The sequence below is a fragment of the Piliocolobus tephrosceles genome, chromosome 2, assembly GCF_002776525.5.
Source record: "Piliocolobus tephrosceles isolate RC106 chromosome 2, ASM277652v3, whole genome shotgun sequence".
Lineage (NCBI taxonomy): Eukaryota > Metazoa > Chordata > Mammalia > Primates > Cercopithecidae > Piliocolobus > Piliocolobus tephrosceles.
In genome coordinates this window covers 62,930,620-62,957,411 of record NC_045435.1, presented here as the reverse complement: position 1 = coordinate 62,957,411, position 26,792 = coordinate 62,930,620, and the positions used below count along the sequence as shown (strand labels likewise).

General features: G+C 41.5%; 1 protein-coding gene across 4 annotated transcripts in view; it reads right to left on the bottom strand.

Moving 5' to 3' along the window:
* The window catches only part of PDZRN3 (PDZ domain containing ring finger 3), a 238,450-nt gene that overhangs the window by 13,930 nt on the left and 197,728 nt on the right, over positions 1-26,792 (bottom strand). For all 4 annotated transcript variants that reach the window (XM_023199922.2, XM_023199935.1, XM_023199939.2 and 1 more), the window contains 2 exons: positions 7,597-7,844; positions 4,685-4,772 (listed from right to left, as the gene is read on the bottom strand). In XM_023199922.2, coding sequence (XP_023055690.1) covers positions 4,685-4,772; positions 7,597-7,844 — 336 coding nt within the window. The remainder of the gene's footprint in view (positions 1-4,684; positions 4,773-7,596; positions 7,845-26,792) is intronic.

The following is a 26,792-nucleotide window of genomic DNA, read 5'->3' as shown; positions in this document are numbered from 1 at the left end:
AAGATCTGGGGTGCTGCCACGCAGGCTGTTAGAAGGCGTAGTACAAAAAGTGGCAACCACCCTGATTACACAGGAAAAGTAATGAAGCCAGTTCAATCCAGGATGGGGCTGACCAGGAAAGGTTCCCTAAGGATCTCTTCCTTGTCCTGTGCCTCAAAGGCTAAAGAAAAAATTCTAGACTGGCTGGGGCATCCTGCGTAATCTCCAGGTCAATCATGGTTCCCTTCTGATATACTTAGCTTCCTCTATAAAACCAGGTTTGGAGAGCATTTCAGTCTCCTATTGAAATTGTAGCTTTCCTTTCCTTTCTGATCTCAGAATTACATCATGAGAACACAATACAGGTGACAGCAGTTTCACAGCCTACATAGGATGCTTCTGATGAATCGCCTGGGAAATTAAAACAATAGACAAAAGAAAAAGCCTTCTTTGGGCATGTATTTTCTTTCTTAATTGCCTACAGGAAGATGTAGAGCAGGTGTTCAGTGCCTGAAAATTTATGGGTAATTATTTGTCTGCTCAACCCTAGGGTACACTTGGGTGTAATCCCTTTAACTCTAAGCAGCCGCATAATAACAGGGATTTGACACTTACCTAAATATGATCATTTTGTGTACTTTAAAAGGGAGAACATCTGTTTTTCTTTTCTTTCTTTTTCTTTTTTGAGACAGAGTCTTGCTCTGTTGCCCAGGCTGGAGTGCAGTGGCACAATCTTGGCTCACTGCAACCTCCACCTCCCTGGGTTTAAGCAATTCTCCTGCCTCAGCCTCCCAAGTAGCTGGGATTACAGGTGCATGCCACCATGCCTGGCTAATTTTTGTATTTTTAGTAGAGACGGGGTTTCACCATGTTGGCCAGGCTGGTCTCGAACTCCTGACTTTGTGATCCACCCACCTTGGCCTCCCAAAGTGCTGGGATTACAGGCGTGAGCCACCGTGTCTGGCTAGAACATCTGTTTTTCTCTGTGCCTTTGCTTTAATAAAATCTCAACACACTCATACATATTTTCCTCGTATATAACATCCATGGAACTTAGTTGTTCTTTGGAAGGTGCTGACTTTAGTCCAGTTCAATTTAGATGATAAGTGGTCTGTTGAGATTGGCCCCTTAAATATAACAGCCTGATTTTTCTAAAATTGAACCCAACAGTTAGAACAAAACAGGATGGAATCTAGAAGGCAGATTGCGACTGTTCTAAGAAATCTCGTGTAGAAGCAGGGATGACAGGCACATGCCAGTCTCCCTGGAAACTGGGCCCACTTTAGGAAACTCACTTCTCAGCACGTGGGGTTTATTAATTAACCTTCTCGAACGGACCGACCAGAGGCCCTTTCAGAGACACACCTCTGAAACAGCAATGCTGGAGGCACGGCTACTGTTCTCTAGTGGAGAGACCCTTCCGGTGAGTGGCTGCAGTAGGCCTCAGCTGATGCGTTCCTAGCCTAGGAGGCCTGAGCCATCACCACCACAGAACTGAGGACAACACCTGTCCAAAATTGCCAGGTTCATTTTATGAGAAGGTACTTAGGTAACAGAAATGACCTGGTGACATCTGAGTTGCTGTGGACAAAAGACCAAATGTTTAAAGCAAGACTTCCTGGCTGCTATGGACTCACGGTACTCCATGGTAACTGTTCAAATGGGCTAGAGATGGAGAATGCCCCTATTCTGGTTGTTTAAGAAGAAATGGAAAGCTAATGTCTAATGGTCCTAATGGCTTGTGAGCTCCTTACAGGCAGGCAGAGTGGTGACTTCCTGATTTTGCATTTCTAGGGCCAAACAGTATATTTAATGTAAGAGATACTCAGTAAAATGAACAGAATTGAAAATAAACACAAATATAGAGTCTGATGGCATCCAAGGTCTAGCTTAAAATATTAATCCCAGGCTAGTTTTCTAAACACCTGCATTATGTCTGCTTTTATTCATGAAAAGAGAGAAGCAGTCTTAGGAACACAGTGTCACATGCCTACGAGGGGTTCAGTCATTCCTAGACCCTGATAATTTTACTCTGCATGGACGGTGTGGGCAATATTCGTGACGCGGGGGCACATCTCTACACTGCAGTGAGTGAAAGGCACCACCAAAGCCTCGCTGGCGTGACTCAAGAGAACAAGAGGAAATGGTAGCTTGGGCTTCTTTATCTGGGCCTGTGGCCTGTAGGTCAGGGTAACGGGCACCGAGGTACCTAGGGACCTTGTTAAAGTGCAGATTCTGATTCTGAAGATCTGGGGGGCCAAGTTTCTGCAGTTCCCACATCTCCTAGGTGAGAACTCTACTTTGACCAGCCAGGCTGCTGGTCTTCCTACCACACTTTAAACAACAGGGTTCTAGGGAACAGTTTCTGAGTGGCTCCCTCCTGCTGAAAGCAGGATGCTCTCAGGTGCTTCAGGCTTTGGGGAGAAAGACTCAGTTCAGGCTAGTCTTAACACTTCTTTAATACTAGCTAATCTCCTTAGAGAAAAGGCAGGATGTAGTGGCCCCAGGCTCCCATCCCTCAGCAGGCACCCTTATTGAGCACCAGGATTTAATAACACTGGCTTGTGTCCACTGTATTTAATTGTATGGGATTTTCTATTTAAGACAATGGATGCTGACTTTCTGCTTGAGGCAGTGGTATAGCGTTTCCTTTAAAATACAATTACCGTAGTTTAAATAAGTTGAGTCGAGTTAAAGAGAAATAGAAAGCACGTAAGAGTTCTGGTGATATTCAGATATAACAAAAAAACTGTAAGACAGAATGGCCCAAATTGGCCAGATACTGTGGGGGCTCAGTGAATCTCCTGAAACCATATGTAAGCTCTTGCAGGCAGGAGAGTTTTTCCAGAGAGGGGCTGTAGGTTCCATCAGATTCTCAAAGGTATTAGAAACTAAAAAATGAGCCACAGAACCCACTGCTATAAAGTCAAGTTTAACTAAATACCAAAGACTGCAAAGTCTCTACTACTTCATAACTCTAGCTTCGGAAACACTTGACAGCTTTTTAAAAGAACTCTACTTTGCCACAATGACATCATCAAAAAGCAGTGTCGTCCCATAAAGATGATTAAATAGCTCTCTGTTTGGAGAGCAGTGTTTCTCCAACAGTGTTCCAGAGAACTGTAGACTGAGGAAATATAAACAGGTACTTGGCCAGAGAGGTGGGGGAAATTCTGCCCACTCCCGCAGGGGATTTACCAATGCCAGTTAGATAGTCAAGATTCTCAGAAGTCCTCCAAGAAATCTGTTTAGTTTTCTTCAATCTGGCATTTCTCAAATGTATTTCCTTATGAACCCCCTTTGGAAGGAACATACATTAACAAATTAAGGACAAGTGTCCTGAAGGAGTCATGGCTGCTTCACCAAACATCCCTGAAGCTGGGGTGAAAGGACACTAAATAAGAGGCAGAATCCTGATTTTTGAAAATGACAAAACTTCATTTCCTGGAGTAATCGTTAAACGGCAAGCGCTTCGGTAAGTGGTTGACAGCAAGCAGAAACAGTCAACTTTTTATAGTGGCCATTCCTGTTTAGAACAGGTGCATTTAGGGAAAATTTTAAAGTTTTAAAAACTTGCATTGAGTCAGTCATGCCACTGGCGACAAGTCCTTTGATTTGACTGTATCTGGCTAACCGTCAGTTAAGTCATTGTTTGCCCACATTTATTGATTTGTAACTTCTGTTTTGGAATAAGGACTCTTGGTAACTTTAAGTAGAGGAACACGGCTGTTTTCTACTATTCGACTGCTTCTGTCCTTGCACAGAACCTACTGCCACTAAACAGTTCAGCTTCAGAAGTATTGGTAGGACAGCATAGATTACACAACGGTTAGCCATGAAATTGGATAAAATGTTCAATTTTTTTTCCTGGGTGACCTTTTGATGGTACCCAAGGGCTTGCCTGTCAACATCAGGTGTCTTTTTACTTTATTCCGCAAGATCAGCTTTCAAAAATGCTCTTATATTTTTTGAAACCCCATTGAAATATAAAAGTGTTTCCCCCAAAATATAAATATATTATACAAGTTAGTGTTTCCTGTATTTTCTATCATCCTTATTAAAAGGAAAATGGGAAGTAGAACTCTGTTGGCAAGCTGGTGTCCTCTAAATATTTTAAACCTTAACAAAGACCTACTTGACATTATGTAGCATCTTGAATCTTTACTCCTGTGTGGCCTCAAGCAACACTTAAGAAGAGTTACGGATTTGTTTAATTTCTTCTATATCAATGTTAGCAAGCTTGAAGCAAGTGAAGCAGTGAACAAACCCTTTTGTTAGGTCAGGCCAGCATTCACTGAAGTAATTTATCCACCTACTCTTGAGCCATCTGCCTTTGAGTAAAGAGTGGTGATGACATAAAAAGGAGGAAGGTGAGGAGGCTTATGTTAGTTACAAGAATGTATGGATTATGTGGATTCAGAGGTTGACAACAGGATTTACTGTCCTATCTTTTAAGTGATTCAAATGAAAAAAAAAAAAAAAAAAACCTTACGTTTCTGCTTTTGGGACTTGATTATTAAACTCTGTTTCCAAGGAGGGAAGAAGAATCTCAGTTGTGCCTTTCAAAAGGCATGAGTAAAAGTGGTTCTGCTTTTGTTATTTTTTCATTGGCATCTGTAAACTAATTTATGTTTATAGAGAACTTACTAGGCATTCTGTGTTCTTAATAATGACTCCTAAAATGAGACAAGGATGTTCTTCCTACCTCCAGCTCCAGCTCCTCCCTGTCCATCTCCTGATGGATGTCTCCAATGTAGTCATTTGGATCGTAGTATTCATGGGCTGAGGGATGCCTGAAAAGAGATGCAACATCATTACAGCCCTGTTTCCAGTGTCAGGATCTGTTTCTCTTACACCCATTGTCAGGCCAGTGGCACAGTAACAGTTCCCAGGGTGTGGGCCCTTTCATGACTCACTTCCCTCTGGATGGGGCTCTCAGCACAGTCAGGACCTCCATCATCCTAATTTTACCATTTGCCTTTAGTCCATTTCCTCCTGAAGGACTTAAGATGCAAAGTGCCAGCCTGATGGACTTTGTTGTTTGCAGAGCCCATCCGGGAGCCTGCCAGTCATGTGATTCAACGTGACTAATTTCTAACTCCATCTGTATGCAGGAAACTGGACAGTATTTTACTGCTTATTGCTTCATTGTCAGATTTTATCTCTGCAGAAAACTAGGCTTGAGCCCAGGCAACAGTCTAAGATATGTGCTGGCCTCTGAGACCAGTTCAAAAGGCTGAGACTGAAACTCTTGCGCTGTTACCTAGGACAGTGTCTTTTTTAATGTTACCCACAAAAATATGTTTGATACTCAAAGCAGTATGCACTTACACGGTTGAAACGTATGTGCAAACATGTAGGCATAAATGCATATGTGTGTATATGTTTACATATAATGAGTACACACCCATATTCATTCTGCTAGGAGACTGGAAGCTTGCGTTTCCCTAGGACAACATATGCAAAACACAATCCACAGAACTCATGACATCTTTGGAAGCGTCATTAAAGGAACCTCAAGGAGCAAAGGCAGTGGGAGTCATAACATACTCGATCGGTGGCTTTGAAAGGAGCTTAACAGTCCACGGTGCCAGATGCAAAGCTTCAGCCTCTGATTGTTGGCTGGGGACCCAAACCTTCACGTTCTCAAAGGTCAATAGCACACAGCAATCAATGGGCCCTAGTCTTCCCTGCCAGGCACTTAGTTTTGAAACAACAGATCAGACATGAGTGGCCATTCAAACAAGGGCTGGCTTTCAATTTTCTGGACCCATCAGGCAAATACACTGCCTGCACTAAAGGGCTTTTAGTACTGAGGATACTGTTGGAAGGTCTGGGCTTTCACGCATCAACTTAACATTCCCCATTCAGTCCCGATGCACGCTCTTGCTGTTGTCTGACCTAACCAGAACCTGAAGAGGCCTGACCTCTGGACTCTTCTGACATTTCTCAAGTTGCCCCCAGGGGATAAGTCATGTCATGTTAACTAGACTTAAGAGGAAATTACAGGCTTAGCTTCTAAAAGGCCCGTCACTGTGACAGGTCAACATTTGAGAGTCAGAAGTAGCCTAAAAGGCCTATCAATAATGTGAGGCAGTTTGGTCTATAACGTCAGATAAATGGTTTGGATAATCATACTCAGTGAATCAGCCAGTTGTTCCAGAGGATCGAATGGGCCACTACAGGGTACTGTGGTTCACAGCTGGGAGTCGGGGTCTGACTGACCTGCCTTTCCATCAGCTCAGTGGAACCTGGTGAGTTTGCAGTTCCTCATCTGTATAAATGGACAGTCATGAGAAATAAAGGAGATAATAGTGCTTTGCACATGTGCACTCTGAGTGAATGTGAGACGGATGCCCTGTCCTCTGTCTGTACGCTACCAGCTGCTGCCAAACCTACTCTGTCAAGCCTGGGGAATTAGCCCTTGGGTTCCAGTGACAGCTAGCCACTAAAACCAAGGGATGATAGGGCAAGCCTTTATTTGGAACTTGACAGAACCACAGGAAACAAGTGCTCACTCCAGCTACTGACTTACTACTAGGAATCCAACAGGTATTACCCAGTGGATTTTCCTGTAAGAGGTGAAAATGCCCTTTGAAATAAATGATCTGATCCGAGATGGAGCTGAGATGGGAAAACACAGGGGCGACCGACCCTAACATCAGCTGGAGAGGCTGTGTCCTCAGATGTGCGAAGTCACACACGAAAAGCTATGTTAAAAGCTATGTCGAACTGGACGCCTTGGAGGCCAGCAGTCTATCACAGAAAGTGTCTTGCTCTTCATTTTTTCCTGAATATTTTACCTCACCCACTAAATTAACGGGGATCACTGCTATCATTTACCAAGTGCTTACCATATGCCCCGTGGGCACTTCCCACATACTGTTTCATTTAATCCTTCAACGATCATAAGAGATTGACACTGTTATCCCCATTTTAATATAGGAAGAATACAGCCCCACAAAACAAAGTCGGTTACCCAAGTTCCACAACTAGAAATCACTTTGAGCATCAGGTTTGTCTGACTTGAAGCCTCTGAAGGAATCTTTGTCGCTGGCAGAAATAAGTTGGGAGAAGAGGTGTGTGTAAAGAAATCCATGTGGCGTGCTGAGTTGCAGCTGTTATTTAATTGGTTGATGCAGTACTTAGATGAGGCATGTGTGGGCTTATTACATGGATCCAGGCTTGAAATGAGACCCAAGAAAGCAGAAGGCACAACCTCCAGGGCTCTCTTGACACACGCAACTTACTTTGTTGTCTATTTAAAAGAATGATCAGCATTCCCTCTAGTAATAACTGCAGGATCTTCAAATTACCATTTGGGGTGATTAAATTTTATTCTGAAACAACTTTTACAACATTTGTAAGTAATTCTGTTCTTAGGATATAATTTGAATAAGTCTGCTCCAGGGTTATAATAAAGTAATTAATATGTCAGAGCGGTTTTGAGCAGGATTCGATTTATTGCCTCTATAAACAATAAAATTAAATACGGGCAACTTGGAGGAAAATTATAGGGTGCATTGATTTTTTTTTTTGCCACATGGAAGAGCAAAAAAACAACTTGGAAATACTTCTTTACCTAACGCATTAGGGGTTCAAGATTAGGTTACTTACTCCTCTGGCAAGAGATAGGGATCCAGCACGGGCGGGCTGGGAGAGGACATCTTAGTGAGGGCCATGATATGTTCAAAGGTGATGTCGGTTTGGGTTCCCGTGTCCACCAGCTGCGACTCTGACGGAGGCGTGAACATTTTGGTCCTTGGTGTTCTTCTCAACACCTGCACCACTATGGGCTCCTTGGCTGTCTTGAAAGCTTCCACAGCCTGGTCATGAGTTGCTCTGGACAAGTCTTTGCCGTTGACCTGTGGAAAAATATTTAGGGTGGGACAAGATTAGAATGAAGCAGAAAATGGAAGGACAGATACATGGATTGGCTCCTTTCATGTGTAAGCAGCTAAAAGAAGCAGGCGATGGGGTCAGAGAACTTCACTTCTCTAATGTTTAGGTTTCCCAAAGAATGCCTGGTGGAAAGAGAGTGAGTTTGGAGGTATTCAGATCTGGCATGAAATAATAAATCTCACAACGGGAAAGCTTGGCTTCCCCGTGGAATGTCTTTAACACAATTTCATCACTTGCTAATCTTGCCTGTGAAAGAAAAGGCCAGCCTCAGGCGCCGAGCCTTTATCAGGCAATAATAGCTAACTGGAAATTCATTACATTGTTACGTTTTAATAGTGCGTATTTTTCCAGTTTGTGTCAGATGATACCAGTCTTCCCGTCAAGGAAGTAATATGAAGTTTCCTCTTAAAATTAACCCTTTCGCTCTTTAAAAAGCCCATTGACAATATTAAGTAAATGACAGTTCAGGCCATAGGGGCATATGGCAAGTATTATGGAGAAGGAACTCAAATGGCCAACGTTTGGGGGGAAGTAACCGCTGGCTTAATTGCTGTTTTGTTTCCCACTGTGTGCAGTGTTTTGCTATTACTGCATCCTCAAAGCCTGCACTTATTGAGTGACTACTATCTGTTGCATGGCTTAAATGAAGATACCTCTCAACAGTTCTCTCATCATAGTCCTGTGAAGTTGGCAGGACTGAAAGTAAGATCATCTCCCTCCCTACAGCCTCAGACCTCATGAGAGGACCTTACTAGTTCATGCTGGGTCAGAACGTTGGATGCTGTGTCCAGGATTCTCCCCAATGGTACAATCAAAACTCACCCAACCTGGCTATCTTTAGAACAGCTTACATAAGATGATATAGAAATCAGAGTCTTATTTCTAAAAATCAAAGTCACTCCAAGTTAGATGGAAGTCCAATGATTTAATTTATCCTCTCTTTTCCCTTCCCCCATAAAACAAAGGAACTATGTTCAGGTAGTTATGTGCAGAAAGTCTGGTAACATCTTATGGCTGGACTGCATAAAATGCATCAGGCTCCACAATATGTTAATATTATAGTATTCCTCAAGAGGTTTGGTGGGCTTTTAAAAAGCAAATGTAAAATGATGGTAAAGGAATCATATTCCATAGGACTGCAGAAGTTGCTCAGCTTCTCAAAGCTTTGCTGGAGAACACTGACCCACTCAAGTCACTCCACATAGCAATCCCTGAGTTTAAATCTCTTACATTAATAGTCCATTCTTGCCATGTGCGTGTTTTTAGCATGTATGTATAAATGTCAAAATGAACACTGAACCACAGCCTTTTCCTATCTGGCATACATACTTTTTCCTCCCTTAGTATCTTGGACTTCAAAGCATGCTGACAGTTAGGTCTATCCTCAGAGCACTTCAATTTCCCTCTGTCCAGGCAGAACATAAGTATTGATTGTAAAGCTGTTTTTCTCTTTTTTTCCCCCAAACCCTTTCACTCTGGCCCTGTAGGGACAACTCTTAGGCTGAAGTGCGTCGTAAACAACTGTTGGGTTGAGAAATAGATGTTGAATTCTTTCCTTGTAATGAAGCCCAAATGAATCATGCCAGTGGAGGTTATTAATGATTTGGATTCAATCCACTTAAGTAATTTATTTACATCATGAGGGAGTTCGGCAGAAAAGAACTCTGGGTCACAAAATGACTTGAGTGCACCAGTAAATAAGGAACTGTCTGAACCACCGAACTTTTCAATTCCCCATCCTGGAGGACTTGGAAAGCAGGGTTTAACACTACAACTGTTGCCATGTTTCTCCCTTTGAGAGAAGAATGAAAGGACAAGAAAGAATTCTTTCTAGCTTTCCGCCCTAAGTGACCTTGGTGAGTGCTTCCCTGCTCAGACCTTCGAATGCTGAGGGCTTGGCATGGGAGGGAATGGGGTGTAGATGGGGATGAAAAACAACTTGGGGTCCTGTGGAATTCATGCTGGGGCCGAACTATTTGAGCCATATCTTTCACTAAATGTGTGACACCAAGAGTCACATAGTACAGGAATTTACAATGCTACAGTAAATTTGTTCCTGAGAACAAATTGATGCAACAGATAGCACCCTTAGGAGGTGTGGGTGTGTTCAATACCACCCAGTCACACTGGTCTTCTGCCCTTTGTATTCCCTGGGGATGGCTTGCCCCAATGTTAGTTATACCCACAATGAATTCAGACATTAGGATTGTGTCAAATTTGTTCTTCCTCTATTTAATACTATATAAATACCAGGCCTTTTGCCAAAAAGGAATAAGAATGGGATTTTCTTACTATGGTATCTTTTTCCTTTATAACTTCCTATTCTTGTTAAGAGGAACACTAAGCTAAGTGAGGAGAGGATGGGGAATTAGAATCCGGGAATCTTCCAGTTGTGTCCAGAAAGGAACCTGTGGGTCTACACTTCTTAGAGACACATAATTCTTACAAACCCTACAGGAGACAATGTCAGCTGCCTGCGCAGCACGCACCCATCCTCACCCCAATGCTTCCTCTCTGCTAAAAGAACTCTTTGTTTCCTTTCTACCAGATCCTGTATCTTTCCTTCTGGGGGAAGATTTGAGGTGTGGATTTTGATGGGCTCCCGCCTATCATGGTGGTCTTGGTCCTTTTGCCTCATGATGGATTTAGGCATGAGTATACAGTATAATTCTGGCTGGTTGGATGGGATGGGAGAACTGCTAGGGAGCTCTGAGGTTTTGTTCATCCTTAAACTAAGACATGAGACAGGAGAGGGCCATTTTCTGCCCCTAGGCAAGTCATCTGCATGCTTCCTTGGACTTGTGGCAGCATCTTGGGACCCTGTGGGGAACTGGCCTCACAGGCCAGCTTAACACACTGAGGATGGCAGAGTAGAAAAATGAGAGAATTGTGGTCCCAATAATATCACTGAGTAAGTGAATTAACCAAGTTTAGAACCTCCTATCCCCAAACTTCTTGTTATATTCAATAATACATTTCTTATACTTTAGGTCATTTGACTTGGATCTTAACTACCTACAGTCCAAAACATCCTAAAAGGTGTAAATATCACATAGCTCTATTGTAAAATTAGGCACAAATGTCTTCTCATTCATTCCTAGAGACAGGCTTCTACATGGGTAAAATAATTAGTGAAAAGCGTTCTCTGATTAGGAGTACATCTTATTTCTTTTTTATAGCAAGGTGATGGCAACTATTGCTTTACTTGGATAGATTTTATAAACCAAATGCTAGTACCATTGAGTGGATGTTTAAATGGTACCAAGAAAATGATGCATGAAGGACCTGTTTGGATCAGCCTAAAGCTAAAAGCATTCTTAGCTACAAAGAGCTCCTCTGTGTTGAGACACACTCAATTACAAAAAGCAGGAAAGCTGTTCTCAATCCATCCAGCTTTCGGTACTATTAAACAGCACTGATACAACCACATCCATACTCCCCAGGTTACAGAGGGAAGAGCAGTAGCAACCCCAAAGGGAGAACTGGGACTTTGGGGTGACTGAGAAATACCCTGTCATCCCACACAAGAATGTCCCTCCTGCCTAGTATGGCTGGGTTCCACAGAAAGGCATTTCTGACAACTGTGCCCAAGAAAATAAATGTAGTAGCCCATGCAGTTTTCAATCAAATACAGCTCAAATAAGCCCCTCCACAAGCCAGGTGACCTCCTCCTTTTTTTATAGTTCAGAGGTGGAGTGTGCAGGGATGGCAATTGTGGGATGAAGCCAGCGTTGGAATCCTGGCTGTGGGCTTTGGGCAATTTAACTGTTCTTTCCAGTTTCCTCATCTACAAAATAAATATAGCATCATGCTTCTTAGGGTAATAGAAAGTTTAGATGAGATAACTTACTTGTAATGCCTAAATGCCACTAATAAGAATTTACTAAGACTCCAGTGCTCGTGGGGATCCTATAGTAGAAGAGACACATTTTCCCATAAGGAAACAATCTATAATCAAAGAAGCGAAACCCAGCCTAGTGAGGTGTTCTTAAGAGACATTCGTATGCCGAAAGGCTTCTTAGCTTCCCAGAAGCTGTCTGCCCGTCTTGTGTGTTCCTGGGGTACCAATATGCACACTGATATTTTCAGTCCTTGAGTTGGGATTCTTGGAGGAGGAGGGGGGTGCAACAGATAAATTTTACAGGACTTGACCCCTGCCACATGAGCTGCTTGACAAGGTATTTTAGGGATCATTACATTCTCTTAAAAGAAGATGAGACAAGGGGGAGTTTACTATCCTAGACGATCCATTTTTGCAGCCAAATTTGTTTTGAATTACCTTGTGCACATAACACTTATTACACTGTCATCTTGGAATCACATCACTGAGAGACGTAGCGAGGTGATGACTCCGGTGCACGCCGTCAGCCAACCGAGAATGACAACTTTTATTCTTAGGGTTAGCATTGCATCTACATTACACAAAACGGCAGTGATGATGGCTGTGATTATAGACGGGATGCTCACCCAGTGACGTTTGGCCCGGTCAAATTCAATATCATTAACTCGCCCAATTGAGCAGATTGCCTTTAAAACAGTTTATGCAGCTTTAAAACCAAGTAAATGGAATGTTTTGGAACAAGAAATGCTGATTGCAAACTTTATCTTTATTATAAATTAAATGCTTAAATTATCCACCTAAGGCTCTGGCTGGTCCCCTGGGACTTAGGTACAATTATGGCAAAAATCCAATCAGTTAGTCGCAAGGCAAACATCACTGATGCAAATGTGACATGACACTAAGGGACCTTAAAGAGGTCCTTTAGCATAAGGTCTCCCGAGACAAGACAGACAATTACGCTGAGGGCGTGGAACCATTCCTTCCTGGTTCAATTTGGGCCGGAATAACATTGCTGTTGCTCTCCCTAGGAGGTACTTGTAGCTGTCTTTTCCACAGTCCGTCCTGAGAACTAACACAAAGCTGGCGAGCTTTCCATGTGGGAGGTAAATTTCACTGACAACCCATCTGTCTATCTTTCAGTCATTCACTCATTCAGCAAGAATTCACTGAGCTTATTTAGTGAGACCAGTTCCCTTCTTGGCTGATGGAATGTCACTGAAAGAAGTCCTTGGAGGAAAAATGAGGCACAACACATGGGAACTACTTAAGAAATGGGCAGATAAATGCATTATGGGTGGCGTTTTACCAAGACATCCAGTGACTCAGAGACTACACATGACGGAATGCTAGCCGGGCCCATAACCCAGAGACAGGCTTGGTTTTCACGGTCTACTTAGAAATACCATGGGTTAAACTATTGTCATACAGTAGCACCTTTCAAAACACAGAGTCCCAGAGAGCCTCCAAAGTTTTCTACAACTTAATTGTAGGCAGTTCAGGATATTTTAAAATGTAGTATTTGGAAAAGGCATACTATACTCTCTCCAAATTAGAAGCTAAGTACCTATTTATGGGGGACATTTGGTTTCTGAAGTTCAGCATATCACAGTCACCTCTAGTTCTATTACACGTGCAAATGACCTCATATAAAGTATGAATGCAATTTTAAATTCAGCCTAGTATAAATTATGCCCCTGGCTAAAATCCAACTTTTATAGGGTTCATTTAATTAAATACCGGGGCAGTGATTTCATTCTGTAAAATATCACACCTATGTTTTCAAACTAATTAAAACATAGAATCCACTGGAAGCAATAGACGATAATAAACTATATACTGAAAAGTAAAAGGTTTCAAGCCCTGATTTAGGTTGGATAAAAAAAAAAATCTTTTTTCATTTAGGAAACTCCTGTCTGTCTTAATTTATTTCAAATTTATAGTCTCCTCTAGGGCTTGGAGAAGGGAAGGCAACTTATCTAAAATGCAGGTATTATGGCAGTTAAGAAGAAATGTGAGTTTCAGGAATGAATGGTGTTCAAATTAATGTGTTTCTGAGGAAAGTACTTCACTTCAGAGATGTCTATCTGTAGATGGCACTGCCACAGCTATCAGTTTCTATATATGGGTGTGTTGGGTTCTAGTTGGGACCTCAGCAGAGTTTGTCCATGGTATTTTCTAAATGCATCCTGATGTTATTTCCCTAGATTTGGTATTTTTACAACCATCAGATCCCCTCCTTACTCCATTTCAAGCATCCTGCACAGATAAATTTATAGCCTGGGTAATTTCCTTGTTAGAAAAGTCTTCTTTGTGTCTAACTGACGTGTCTCACATTTTAAAATCCTTTCCTGTTTTCCTAAATATAGAATACATCTGACTACCAGCCTCTGATTAGTAAAAGAGATGATGTGTCTTAGAGGTTAAAAACATACATGTACTTACTTTTTAAAAAGTAAATATTTTAAAAAAATAATATAAATACTTTCAAAATATTATAAAATACCTTCTTTTCAGATAGCAATCCCACCTTAATATCTCCTTTGGAAACCTTGGTATCATCACATGAAATCTCATTTCAAGCAATGGCATCCAAATGTCCATTAAACTACAGTATATTTGAACCAGTATGAATCGAAAAATTAACATGTACATTTTTGCATCACCTTACAGGTGATAATTTGAAGTAGCAGCTCCAGATATTATAGGAAAGCCAATGGCAAGTACTTGACAACAAGCTGTTTCTACAGCCAAATCTCCCTATCTTCTACATCTCTTAAGTTCTTAGGAACTTGAGTGTCTTCTCCAGTAAAAAATACGTATGTATTTAATGAGAAGTGTTTTTGCTCTTAAGCTTATTCTAGACCATTTCTTGATAGGATAAAAATAGTATCAAGGACAGTATCCTCTGCTTTGTGGAGAATGAAAAAAATGAGGTCCAGAAGGGTATTGGAGTGTTTGCAAAATAATCAAGTGGCTCTGACCAAGCTCTCCTGCTGTCTCGGGTTTCTGTACTGCAGGTGACAAGGTGGGGCCATTTCAAGTGAAAAATGACACAGAGAGGAAAGAGACAAGAAACACCAAGTTTATAGACCTCGCAGAAAATCACAACATGCAAAGTGGCTTCTTTCTCTTGGACAACTGATTCTCTCTCTCTTTTAGAACTTCTCTGTAGTACCCTGATTAGGGATGTGTAGGCTGAGGTGTGAGCAAAGGCAAGGTGGCAAGTAGGGCAGTGGACTAGAGGCCGTATCCATCCAGAGGAAGCGAAGCCTTCCTCTAAATCACGCTGAAGTGCCTGTAAGGGCTGGCGGTGGTCCTGCTTCTGGCTGTAACTAGGTCGGAAGTCCACCATAGTAGCAGCACGTGATGATCTGGCCTCCAGATGCATTTCAGCCCTGGACACACAGAAGGGGCTGCTGGGTGACTCAGCTCCCTCTATAGCAAAAGGGCTTGAAAAGGGTGTCTCCCAGAGCACTTCCCGGTTGAACAGTCCATGAAAGTCGCTATCAGCCACTCTGTGCTTCGTTACTCACCTTTTTATACGTGAGTGTCCATAATACTTCAAATAAAATGCTGGAGCTTTTGACACTTTAATCATGATAAACCCAATCAGTGGTACAACACTTCCTCTGGGCCAGACACTATTCTATGCACTCTACCTACATTTACTCATGTAATCCTCACACAAGGGAAGTACAACTACTATCACTGTTTCACAGACAAAAACGAGAGACACAGAGGGCATCTGTGCACCTGCAGACATTTCATTTAAGATGCTGGCGGCTTTCACCTTGAATTGGAAGAGGCATGCTCTAAGTTCAGAATATAGAAGATGACATGCTTCTTTTTTACACGTCAATGTTATTGCATTTAATGATCCATTGGCATTATCTCCTGCTGTAAAGGCAAATATAGCCACAAATTGAAGGAGGAAGGTGTGGTTAGGTTTTTGCAAGCATCATGCCCGAGCCTTTATGAAAGCCATTTTATTATGCCATTTCCTCTCCCTGGTGTAAACTTCATACTGGTCTCATAAATACCTTGAATAAACTTGAATTTCTTAACTGTTTTCATCAGAGTCTAGAGGGCTGGCTACAATAAAATTTCTACTCTCAAGCATCTAGTCATCAGAGAAAAGGACAGGAAGAGTCCTCCATTAACAGAATTGTTATCACACGGAGTTAAAATGAGTGTTCAATGGTGTTTTATATTTGTGTCACCATAGCCATTTACATTTAAAAATTAGAGAATCCTTAAGGATGCTGCATGAAGATGCAGAGGAGCAGGCAGGAGTTCTACATCTGATGAGGGCCATTGTAAAGGTGCAAAGTTGGGTCCATTTGCCTGGGGTTCAGTGTAGGCTGTAGCACTTGTGAGCTGTGCTATCTGGAGCAGGTTATTCATCTCTTGATGCCTTAGTTTTCTTCTTTGTAAAATGGGTTAACAGCAGGACCTAACTCACAGAGCTGTTGCTGAATTAGGCCCTGCGTAGAAAGTAGTTATGGTTCATGCCTAGTGCACAGCGAGTGCTCAACGAAGGTTAGCTATTTATTATCCTTATTGACTTGCAGAATCAATGTGCCATGTATTGATAAAGTGGTGAGCAAGGCTCAGCAACACTGGGTGAGAGTGGGCATCACTGGGGCTCTAGGGTGGGACACATGGGGGTCTAAGTCCATGCTCTGCCATTTATCAGATGTGTGACACTGGGTAAATTACTCCATCTCTGTGTGCCTCAGTGTCCTCAATAGGATATGAGGAATATTTAAGTACATGCTTCATAGGTGATACCTGAATGATGTAGGTAAAGTAAAGCTCTTGGCACAATGACCAACGTCAGCTGTTGTTATAACTGTCCACATTTAGACACATTTCCTAGCCTCTTCCTGCGCCTCATGTGTAAACAGGTTGTAAAGATTCCTTGTAAAGAGCTTAGAAGAGCGCCTGGCTCATAGCACACTCAGTAAATGCTATATTTTACAGGAAACACTAGCCTAGGTTTGGGCTCCTAAAAATTCCAGCTGCCAAATTTCAGCAAAAACCATACTCCAAATAAGTCACATAAGAAAACCCATGAAAAGCAGTTTATGTTGCGGTCATGTCTAAGGGAGGAGCCTTTTCTGGATCCTGGGAGCCATTTCAAGGATGTGACACTGAACGCCGCATACGGGCATTTGCTCTGTGTCGGGCATTGCAATAAATGCTTCAGACGCATGATTTCATCCCATCTTCAGAATAAGGAGGTCACTGGTGAGGTAGGTGGTGTTATCTCTACCACCTCAGAAGCTGAGCAGCTTCCTCAAAGTTGTGCAGCTTATGAAAGTAGAAATGGGGATGTGACCCAGGTCTGCCGACTTCAAAATGCATGTTCTAACCACTGAGCAGCACAGCTGGCAGTGCTGTTACCTGACCTGAGCTGTAAAGCAAAGGAAGCTGACATGTTCATCGGTGACTGTATGATGCCAAGATGTGAGGGTGTAGTGAAAAGGGGCAGTCATGAACAAGAAGGAGAGGTGGGGCCCAGAGGTGGAAGGTGATGTTCCAGTGAGAAGGACACTTGCCAAAAGGAGGGTGTTCATGGTGCATGCCCTGGCAAGGGCATGTGAGCTTTACCCTGAGAACCAAGTCAGCTGAGTCTACTGACCTTTCCCAGGAACTCACCTTGGTAATGGTATCATGTTTAACAAGCAGGATGGAGAAAACACTAGTTGTGGATATTCACTAACCTACCGGAAATTGATTTTCTTCTGTCTATTCATTTCTTACTAACTTGCCTCATCAGATTTCAATGTGTTTGTCCTACAAATGTCCTATAGGCCATGTGTAAAGCCCCTGGGTTGGAATGTCATTTAAAATAGTACAGTTAGGACAAAAGTAATGTCAGTCATTTCTCAGAGTCACAGAAATCTCTGAGCAGCAAGAAAACAAGCAATATAAAATATATTTTTTTGAAAAATGCTTATTGGACTTAATAATGTCCTGTACTTTATTTGTTCCTCTTATTACAAGAGTATGAAAATTCCTTAAACACAAAAGTCAGGTAACAAACCAATGAATGCCAGGAAAAATCAAAGCTAAAGTTGATTCACTGTAAATAGAATTTCCTGGCTCTTGTGGATTTGTGTTTCAAAATTTTAGTGTAACCTACAAAGAGTGGTTTGGCATCTTTTTTGTTCTTTTTTTTTTTTGTTTTCTATCCAAAGAAATAAAATTATGATGTGTATCACTTTGATCAAAATTAAATTTGGCTCCTGCATCGCCAACTAGTTCATCTTGCAGTTTACAGACCATGTGGAAAAACTTTCATTAAATTGATTGTGATAGGATCCTTGGAAGAAAATGCTGTTTATATTAAACCACGGTTTTAGTGGTTCAAAACAACTCAGTTGAAAAGAGCCTGGTGCCAGTATGAATATAAAACTACCAATGAGTGTTGATAGAATGGGCTATTTTTTTCTTTTGTTTTCCTATAACAGTAATCATTAGTTGGCTTGTCCATAATCAACACTCTAAATAAATTACGACAGATCTTCTCAAATGCCTCCAATTTCCTAGACAGCATTTAAAAATAATTCCACACCAGCGATAAACTAAAGAGTATGGCATGCATTTGAAATCTTCTTCCAAGACGAAAGCCACTTGATTGCAGGAATCATCTTTTGCTTCTTTGAATCTCTAGCAATGTTAACACTTCCGAGTTATTTTCTACGTACCATACACTATGCTTGGCACTGTACATTCAATGGCTCATTCATTTGTTTATTGGTTTAATAATGATTCCGAATGACTCCATGCTCAGCACACTGCCTGGGGCTGCCAATATAGTGGTGAGCAAAACTAGAAATGGAAGCTGCCCCTAGGAAGTTGACAGTCCGGTGAAGGAGAAGGATGCTAGGAATCCCACTACTGAGAGAAGGAAAGAAAACCTGGCAGAGAGAGGGACAGGGGTTGGCCAAAGGGAGGTCCCCTGAGGAGGAGGTGTGGAGCACCAATCCAAAGAAATGGCAGGATTTAAGTGGGGAGGAAGAGAGGAGAGAGTACTCTAGAGAGGGAAAGGCATGTGCAAAGGTCCTGTGGTAGGAGAAAACCTGGTACAGCCGACGGGCTGCTGGTGCACGTGAGTGGAGTGCAGACTATCATGTGTTAAGCCTGGAAGCATGGGCTATGGCAGGCTATGCTGACCCTTGGAGGCTTCAGATCGGACTTTGTTTTTAAAAAATACTTTTATTTTTTATTGTTTATATTTAAGGTGTACAGCATATTTTGATACGATCTTTTACCTTTACAGTGAAAGAGATACATATTTAATAGAAACTGTACTTTTGGTATCCACATAACCCTTCTATTTTTCAGTCAGTATAGTATTCAATACATTACATGAGATATTCATAACTTTATTATTGTGTTTGATTTTACACAACTGTAGCTAATGTAAGTGTTCTGAACATAAGGGAGGCTAGGATAAGCTACAATGTTCAGTAGGTTAGAAATATTAAATGCATTTTTGACTTAAAATGGGTTTAAGATGTAACTCCATCGTAAGTTAAGGAACACCTGTACATACGTGTAATAAAGTGATTACTACAGTCAAGCAAATTAACATATCCATCATGTTATGGTTGTTATAGTTAGCTGTTTTCATTTCTTTAGTATTAACTATGGCTAATAATAGTGTGTTACATACTGGAAATTTGCCGAGAGAGTAGATTTTAGGTACCTGCATCACCAAAAAATAAAAAATAAAAAAAAGATTTTGATTTTGAGATGATTTAAGAGGAGGGTGAAGAATCAACAAGATTAAGGGTTTTCCCCCGCTCCTTTGGTTTGTACCTTAGAGACATGATCATGGGAGTTGGCTGCTGTGTGAAGAAGAGATTAGAAAAAATTAGGATGACATGGGACAGGAAGGGAAGCCCTCCCACCATAAGCCCTCCAGAAAGTAAGTGACTTGCCTAAGGGTTATTAGCTACTAAACAGTGGTTTGGGAGCTTGAACTTGGCCTCTTACCTCCAAATACATTATTCTTTGGTAAGCTAAAATACTTGAGGTGTGAGGTCTCAAGACAAAGCAAATGCAAATACTAAATTTCAGAAGCTTGAAATACGTTAGGACTTAGATAGATCCTGGGCTTCTTGAGAATTTTCATTGTTCTGCTACTATTGTTCTGCTCCATACCGACACAGTCTTTCTGTAATGGGCTCTGGATCGCAAGTCACTGTTCCTTCTTGGGGGCTTCCCTCACAAGTGCATGTGAATGTTGAGGACACTGCCTACTATTCTTACCCCAACCTGGGGTATTATTTATTTCTAGAAACTTCGCTTCCTAAGACTCTGGAATCATTATCTCCCCCAACAAGGAGGTTGGATGCAGAAGGAAGAATGGTTTATTCTGTGAGTGGCTAGAAAAGCCACTGAATCTTGTACCTCAGAAACTCTCTGCAAAATGGGATGCACATTCCCTAGCCCCAGTGGGGGAAGCTCTACCCACTTGCTCTTAAAACTCTGTTCTTCGCATGAACTGTCCCCTGTTGTTTTTAGAGCCATATTAAAAAATCCAAACTATATCCATTTTTAACCTCCCCAGATTTTTTTTTTTTTTTTTTTTTTTTTTTTTTTTGAGACACTCTCACTCCATCATCCAGGCTGGAGTGCAGTGGTACAATCTTGGCTCACTACAACCTCTGCCTCCTGAGTTCAAGTGATTCTTGGGCCTCAGCCTCCTGAGTAGCTGGGATTACAGGCATGTGCCATCAGGCCTGACTCATTTTTTTTGTATTTTTAGTAGAGACAGGGTTTCACCATGTTGGCCAGGCTGGTCTTGAACTCCTGACCTCAAGTGATCTACCTGCCGCGGCCTCCCAAAGTTCTGGGATTACAGGCATAAGCCACCACACCCGGATGATTTTTAGTTTTGACTATTAAGACGTAACTCCATCGTAAGTTAAGAAACATCAACAGTATACTTTTCATATTATTTTTCATTATGAAAATTTTCATAATCTTCTCCCTCTTATTTATCCCCATAAGGAAAACTGAATAGAAGCCTGCAGTTAGCAGGGCAGCCCTTGTTGCTCAGGCTTTCTTAGAGTGAGGAGCAGTGGTCCATATTTTATTCTACTGAGTTATGACAAATGAACTATTCTGGAGAACGATGCTATCTATGTGTGCACGTGCAGGGAAATACCATTTCATTGCTTATCTAGTTCACATACAGAATTAAAACACAAAAACTAACTTTGTGTTTGTCCTAAACTTTGTCAAAATTCTGTATTTTAATTGCAAATTATTGCTCAAGTTGGTGAAATTTAGGTTAGAAAAGAAAATATTTGCCTCTCTTCTGCTGTATTGACTAAAAGTTACAAGAGAAAAAGAAACCCTCCCTATCAGCTCAAACTTAATTTATAATATGTATGACTATTCCATTGAAGAGTGCTTATGTGCAATAATGCATCCAGATGTATCTACTGAATTGCCAAAATATTCTCAGTTTGCTGAGGCCCTTCCATGCAACCAGAGACGACTTTTATCAGTAGAATGTATAACCTATCTCCAAGCTATCTCCAATGAAATGTGCAATCCCTGTGAGAAATAGATGCAGATTTCTGGAAATATTGGCTTTGCAAAAAGAACCAATGAAAATGAGCAGGAATAACTAACAGTGGAGACATCTACGGTGGTAGATACAGAAATTGGGAAGATTTAGAACCTGTATGAATCAAAAGTAAACTTAAGTGTGTACTTCTTTCTCAAAGATTTATAAATGTGATTTACAAATGGCACAAAAAGAATAATGACATCCTAAGATATTTATCACCTGTAAAATGGGAAATAAAATGACTCACCCTCTTGACTTCACAGGCACAGAAGGACTTTAAAATATGACCATATTATAATAATTGATCCTTGCTTTTTGTGATTACATTTTAAAAAATAAGAATTGTGGGATAATACCATATCTTAGCTGCACAGAACACCTGACTTATATGTAGGAGGCCCACGATACCTTTGGAGAACTGAACAGAAATAAAATTAAACATGTTTGTGGGAGGTATGAACTGGGCTAAAAACACTACAAGATTCATGTATAGGTGAGTCAATTGATAAATGCTGGGAATCAAATGATAAAGTAAACAAAATAGTATACTTGCATCTAAAGAAACCACTGATCATTTCTGGACCTCAATTTCCTTATCTGTAAAAACTGGGAAATTAGATAATGATGATTTTTAATATAGGAGGAATCTCACTAGACTGGTACTTACACCCTTCTGGATTATTTCAGATCACTCCCCATCTGGTCTTCTATGAATGCTTTATAGCCTTTGTAGCTACAACCCCACAATCTCCTGCCCCAACAATCCTATCACATCCTGGAAGCAGGAACTGGGCCCCACATCCTTCCCTACCCTATGGCTATGCAGTTACAACTTCCTGACTTCATTTTCTTGTTCTCAGGTTAGTTACATGGTAGTGTTGCCTCAGGACAAATGGATCCTTCATCTCCCTGACTCCCAGGTCCAACAGGGGACACAGAAGAGATGGACACCCTGCCTGCGTTCACCTGGAGGAAGTTTGTTTAGATGACAGAATAACCCTGGGTGTATTCTGGCGCAGCAAGCATTGAAATGACTCTGGGGACTTGGCCTGGCCAAAGCACAGTTCTGAAATCTTTTCTCTGTTGTCGAATTGTTAGAGTTTTAAGATGAAGCTAAACAGGCAGCTTTTTAGTGAGAGGAAGGAGAATAAAACTTCGCAGGGGCACAGCAATTAGCGTGCGGACTCGATCCCCATAATGGAGAAAAACCTGCAGCATTTTGTAAGATGATTTATTAGATATGGGTAGAATTTGCTAGAAACCTACCAGGAGCAAATCATCTGGGAAGGAATTAATGAACCAAACAAAACACTTGATAATGCAATTAGAACTTGAGGAAACGTAGGGGTTTTTCAGAGAGAGAGAGAGAGGGGAGTTCATGTACATGACTGATTATGTCAAACGTAAGGCTGGAAAAAGGATGTTAACACATTTTTAAAGAGTCAAGTTATCAGAGGGTAGAAGGAGATGACGGGGGTGACATTTATAGTTCTGATGCATCAGTGTAGTTAGCAAGTGTGCCCAGCTGGGTGGAAATGCACTTGTAGCTTTGTTTCAGCAAAATGGTGTGTGGGTCTGAGAAACAGAAATGAGTTTGCTGGAGGCAAAAATATGGATCCCTCGCACATGGAATGGCAGAAAGCAGCCACCGGGAGAGTGCGGTGTTTTTCTTTAGTTGCTTTAGGCAACACTAAGTTTCCTCCTGCTTTTGTTTGGGTCAGGGATTTTTTCCTTTAAATCTTTTCTCAGTTGAGTTAAAAAAAATGAGTATGAAGCTCTCTTAAGTTTTTCTTTGACCTCATTTCATTGTGCCTTACAGATGAGCTCACTGAAAAACGGTACCATCCGCTGAGTATGTCCAGAGGACATTCTGGCCATATACTTGTCCTAATTGCTATCGTAGGCTGGGCATATCAACTATACCTGGGTCTAACATAGGCTATCTTTTGTTGATATAAACATACATGTTTTAAAATGTGTAATTGGAAAATATGTTCCCTTCATCAGCTTTTTAGTTTGGAGGGGTATGTGATTAACATTTTTAATGACTTTCCAAAATATTTCTTCTTTAAAATATGCATTGCAGAGTCATACACCACCATCCACACAGAGCTTTCATACTTTCCTGAGTGTTTTCACTTGCTTTAGCTCCAGGAATATGTGTCAAACTTGGGACAGCCCCTTAGAAACACAGCCCTCTCTGGATATGAGACAGTGTAGGAGGCAGATGCACATTAAAGTATTATCAGTGAAATGCTTTTCCTAGAAATCCACGACTCCTTCTGTCTTGGAGCCTCTGCCTGGCTGAAGCTGACTGCTCCATATTCAGATGACTCAGGAAGCCCAGCCTGGCCATTGTAACTGGGTCCCATCCTCTGTTTTGTTCCCCTTGCACGTGGCACTGGCCACCCCAAGTGCTGGCTGCTGGTGCATTTTCATCTGCGTGATAAAACATGGTGGATGTTTTTCTCCATCTAAGACCACGACCTTGTTTGTTTGACCACTGTAGTCCTGCCAGGGGATGCCCCTCCCCTCCCTGACACACTGGAGGTGTCCAATAAATATCCTGTTGAACAAATACTGAATCTGAGAATTTTCTCTAACAGTACTGCGTATTTCCACTGCTGCATATTGTTTTTAGGAAGCTTTGGCCCTATATACTTCTGCTGAAAGCCTTATTCTCTGCTGTTCCTTTAAAGAAAATGACGTAGCGCCAATGATCTCCGAAGATGTCCACATAAGTTGACCTTTCTGGATCTATTCTCATCATTTTAACTGTCCCCCAAGAGACCTTCAACCCATAACGATGACCCTATTTGACCCAATTTTGGAAGCCTGGCTGCCTCCGCATTCTCTAGAAATGCTGGCTTTTTCCTTCAACCCCTAGATTGGCTTATTAGACAACAGAGTCATCTCCCCATATCCATGAGATATTGGCTCCAGTATCCTCCCAAATCCATGAATTCTCAAGTTCCTGATATATAAAATGGCACACAGAGTATTTGCATCCTCCCATATAGTTTAAATCATATGACCATATACTTGTCCTAATTGCTATTGTAGGCTTGGCATACCAACTACATCCTCCCATATACTTTACATCATCTCTACATTATTTATAATACCTAATACAATGCCTACATCACGGGAATTCAACATAGTACTGGCATGTGGCAAATTCAAGTTTTGCTGTTTGAAACTTTGTGGAATTATTTTTTCCAAATATTTTTGATCCTCAGTTGGTTGAATCCACAGATGAAGAACCCATAGATATGAAGTGCTGACTGTATGCCCACATACAGAGCCTACACCATGCCACATATGTTCCAGATACACTCTCACACACATTAAAGCTCACCTGGACACTCCTAACACCCTAGGAGAAACAGTTCATATTCCTGAGCTTCAGAAGAAGAGTCTAAGGTTCAAAGAGGCCCAGAGACTGCTCCAGGGCCACTCAATAGCAGAGCCATAAAAAGAACCCAAGACTTCCCCTTTTACAGCTAAAGCTCTGAGGGAGAGGGAGGTCCTCTGAAGTAGGACATGAACACTGTGAGCAAGTGGCTATTTTGACCACTCCCTCAGCACAGCACATGACCCAGAGAACATAGTAGGCACTCAGTAAATGCTGCCTTTAAGACCATCAGGTGGTTCTAGACTGTGATAACTTGCAAATGGAATCCTTCTCCTGCTTTAACAAAACAGGATGAACTTCTACTTGAGAAAGGTATCACCTTGATACCTCAATTTAACTGCTAAAGCTACAAAACTACTTCAATTTTTTTTTTTTTTTTTTTTGAGATGGAGTCTTGCTCTGTTGCCAGGCTGGAGTGCAGTGGCACGATCTTGGCTCACTGCAACTTCCACCTCCCAGGTTCAAGCGATTCTCCTGCCTCAGCCTCCCAAGTAGCTGGGACTACAGGTGTGTGCCACCACATCCAGCTTTTTTTTATATTTTTAGTAGAGATGGGGTTTCACCATGTTGGCCAGGATGGTCTTGATCTCTTGATCTCCTGACCTCGTGATCTGCCTGCCTTGGCCTCTCAAAGTGCTCGGAATACAGGCGTGAGCCACCGTGCCCAGCCAAGTACCTCCATTTTACAGAGGAGAAAACTGGGCAGTTTCTTGTTTGGGTCTTCATATGATGTTTCTGCAGTAGAACCACATTCCTATAGGGCCTTTACTCCACATTGTAATTGTATTCTCAGGAGTCTGCAGTAGAACCACATTCCTATAGGGCCTTTACTCCACATTGTAATTATATTCTCAGGAGTGTAGTATTTAACTTCTGACCCCACCTCTCTCTAGAATGTAAGCCCCTCGAGGGCAGGGACTTTCCTTTCCATTGTACTACAATGGAACGTTTCTCCAGGAACACTGGAAGGAGACGCCCACTAATGTGTGTTAACAGAATGAGTGACGGGATGAATGAGGGAGTCTGCCCAAAGTCACTGGACTCAGACAGTCCTGTGTTATGATCTTGTCTCTGCCACTTACCAGCTGTGTGACCCCAGGCCACTTTGTCAACTATTTTAACCCTCAGTTATCTCATCTGTGAAATGGAAATAATAACAGTATCTGTACTTTTAAGGGGCTGTGTGAGAATTACATGAGCTTTTGTATATAACTCATGCATTTAAAGCCTGTGCAGGATAAATAACACTCAAAAGCTATTTATCATTGTTCTTACGAGGACAGGAAAAAAAAAATCACTGAAATATTAATCTTGGGCTGTCACTTGTTAATTCAAGGTTAAATAATACAACACTGGAATTGTGTCCTCCCTCCCCTGGCTTTCTTAACCATGGTTGGAGATAGAGTAGAGTTGGTTCTGTGACTTCATGGACAACTGAGAAAAAGGATGCATGGACCTTTTTGGTCAATTTCTCAGTGGTGGTTGACTCCCTTCCTTTCCTCTTTGGGGAACAGCCACTACTTCTCCGTTCCAATCCATGGTGCAACTTCAACAAAAAGTTCAAGTTAATTTAACTGGGGAGGGAGAGATTAGACAGACATGCTAAACAATTCAAACTTTAAATACTGGAAAGTTTCCAGATACTCAGTCCAATGCTACAAATCTTGGATTTAGAAAGTTGCCAGAGAGAGAAATAAAAAGGAGAAAATACCAAGTGAAGGGAAACAGAGGTATCTCTTATTAAGGAGTTAGTCCAAATAGGAATGCATCAATGGATGCAGTTAGCTGCAACACATAGTAACTAGTATATAAAATGTACAGTATGTGCATTACAAGTTATTCCTGCCAGTCATCCCCTAACTAGATAAAAGGAACTTAATCTTGAATGTAAAATACCATTGTGACTCTGAGGGGAAATAGCTGCTGCTTTTCATCTCCTGCTAACTGAAATATTGTTATGAAGGATAGTAATTTCTCTGTTTTGAGACTCCCAAAATAGAAAACAGCTGCTTGATAAAGGAAAATTAGTTCATATTCTTTAGAGTTTTACTTTATTAAAA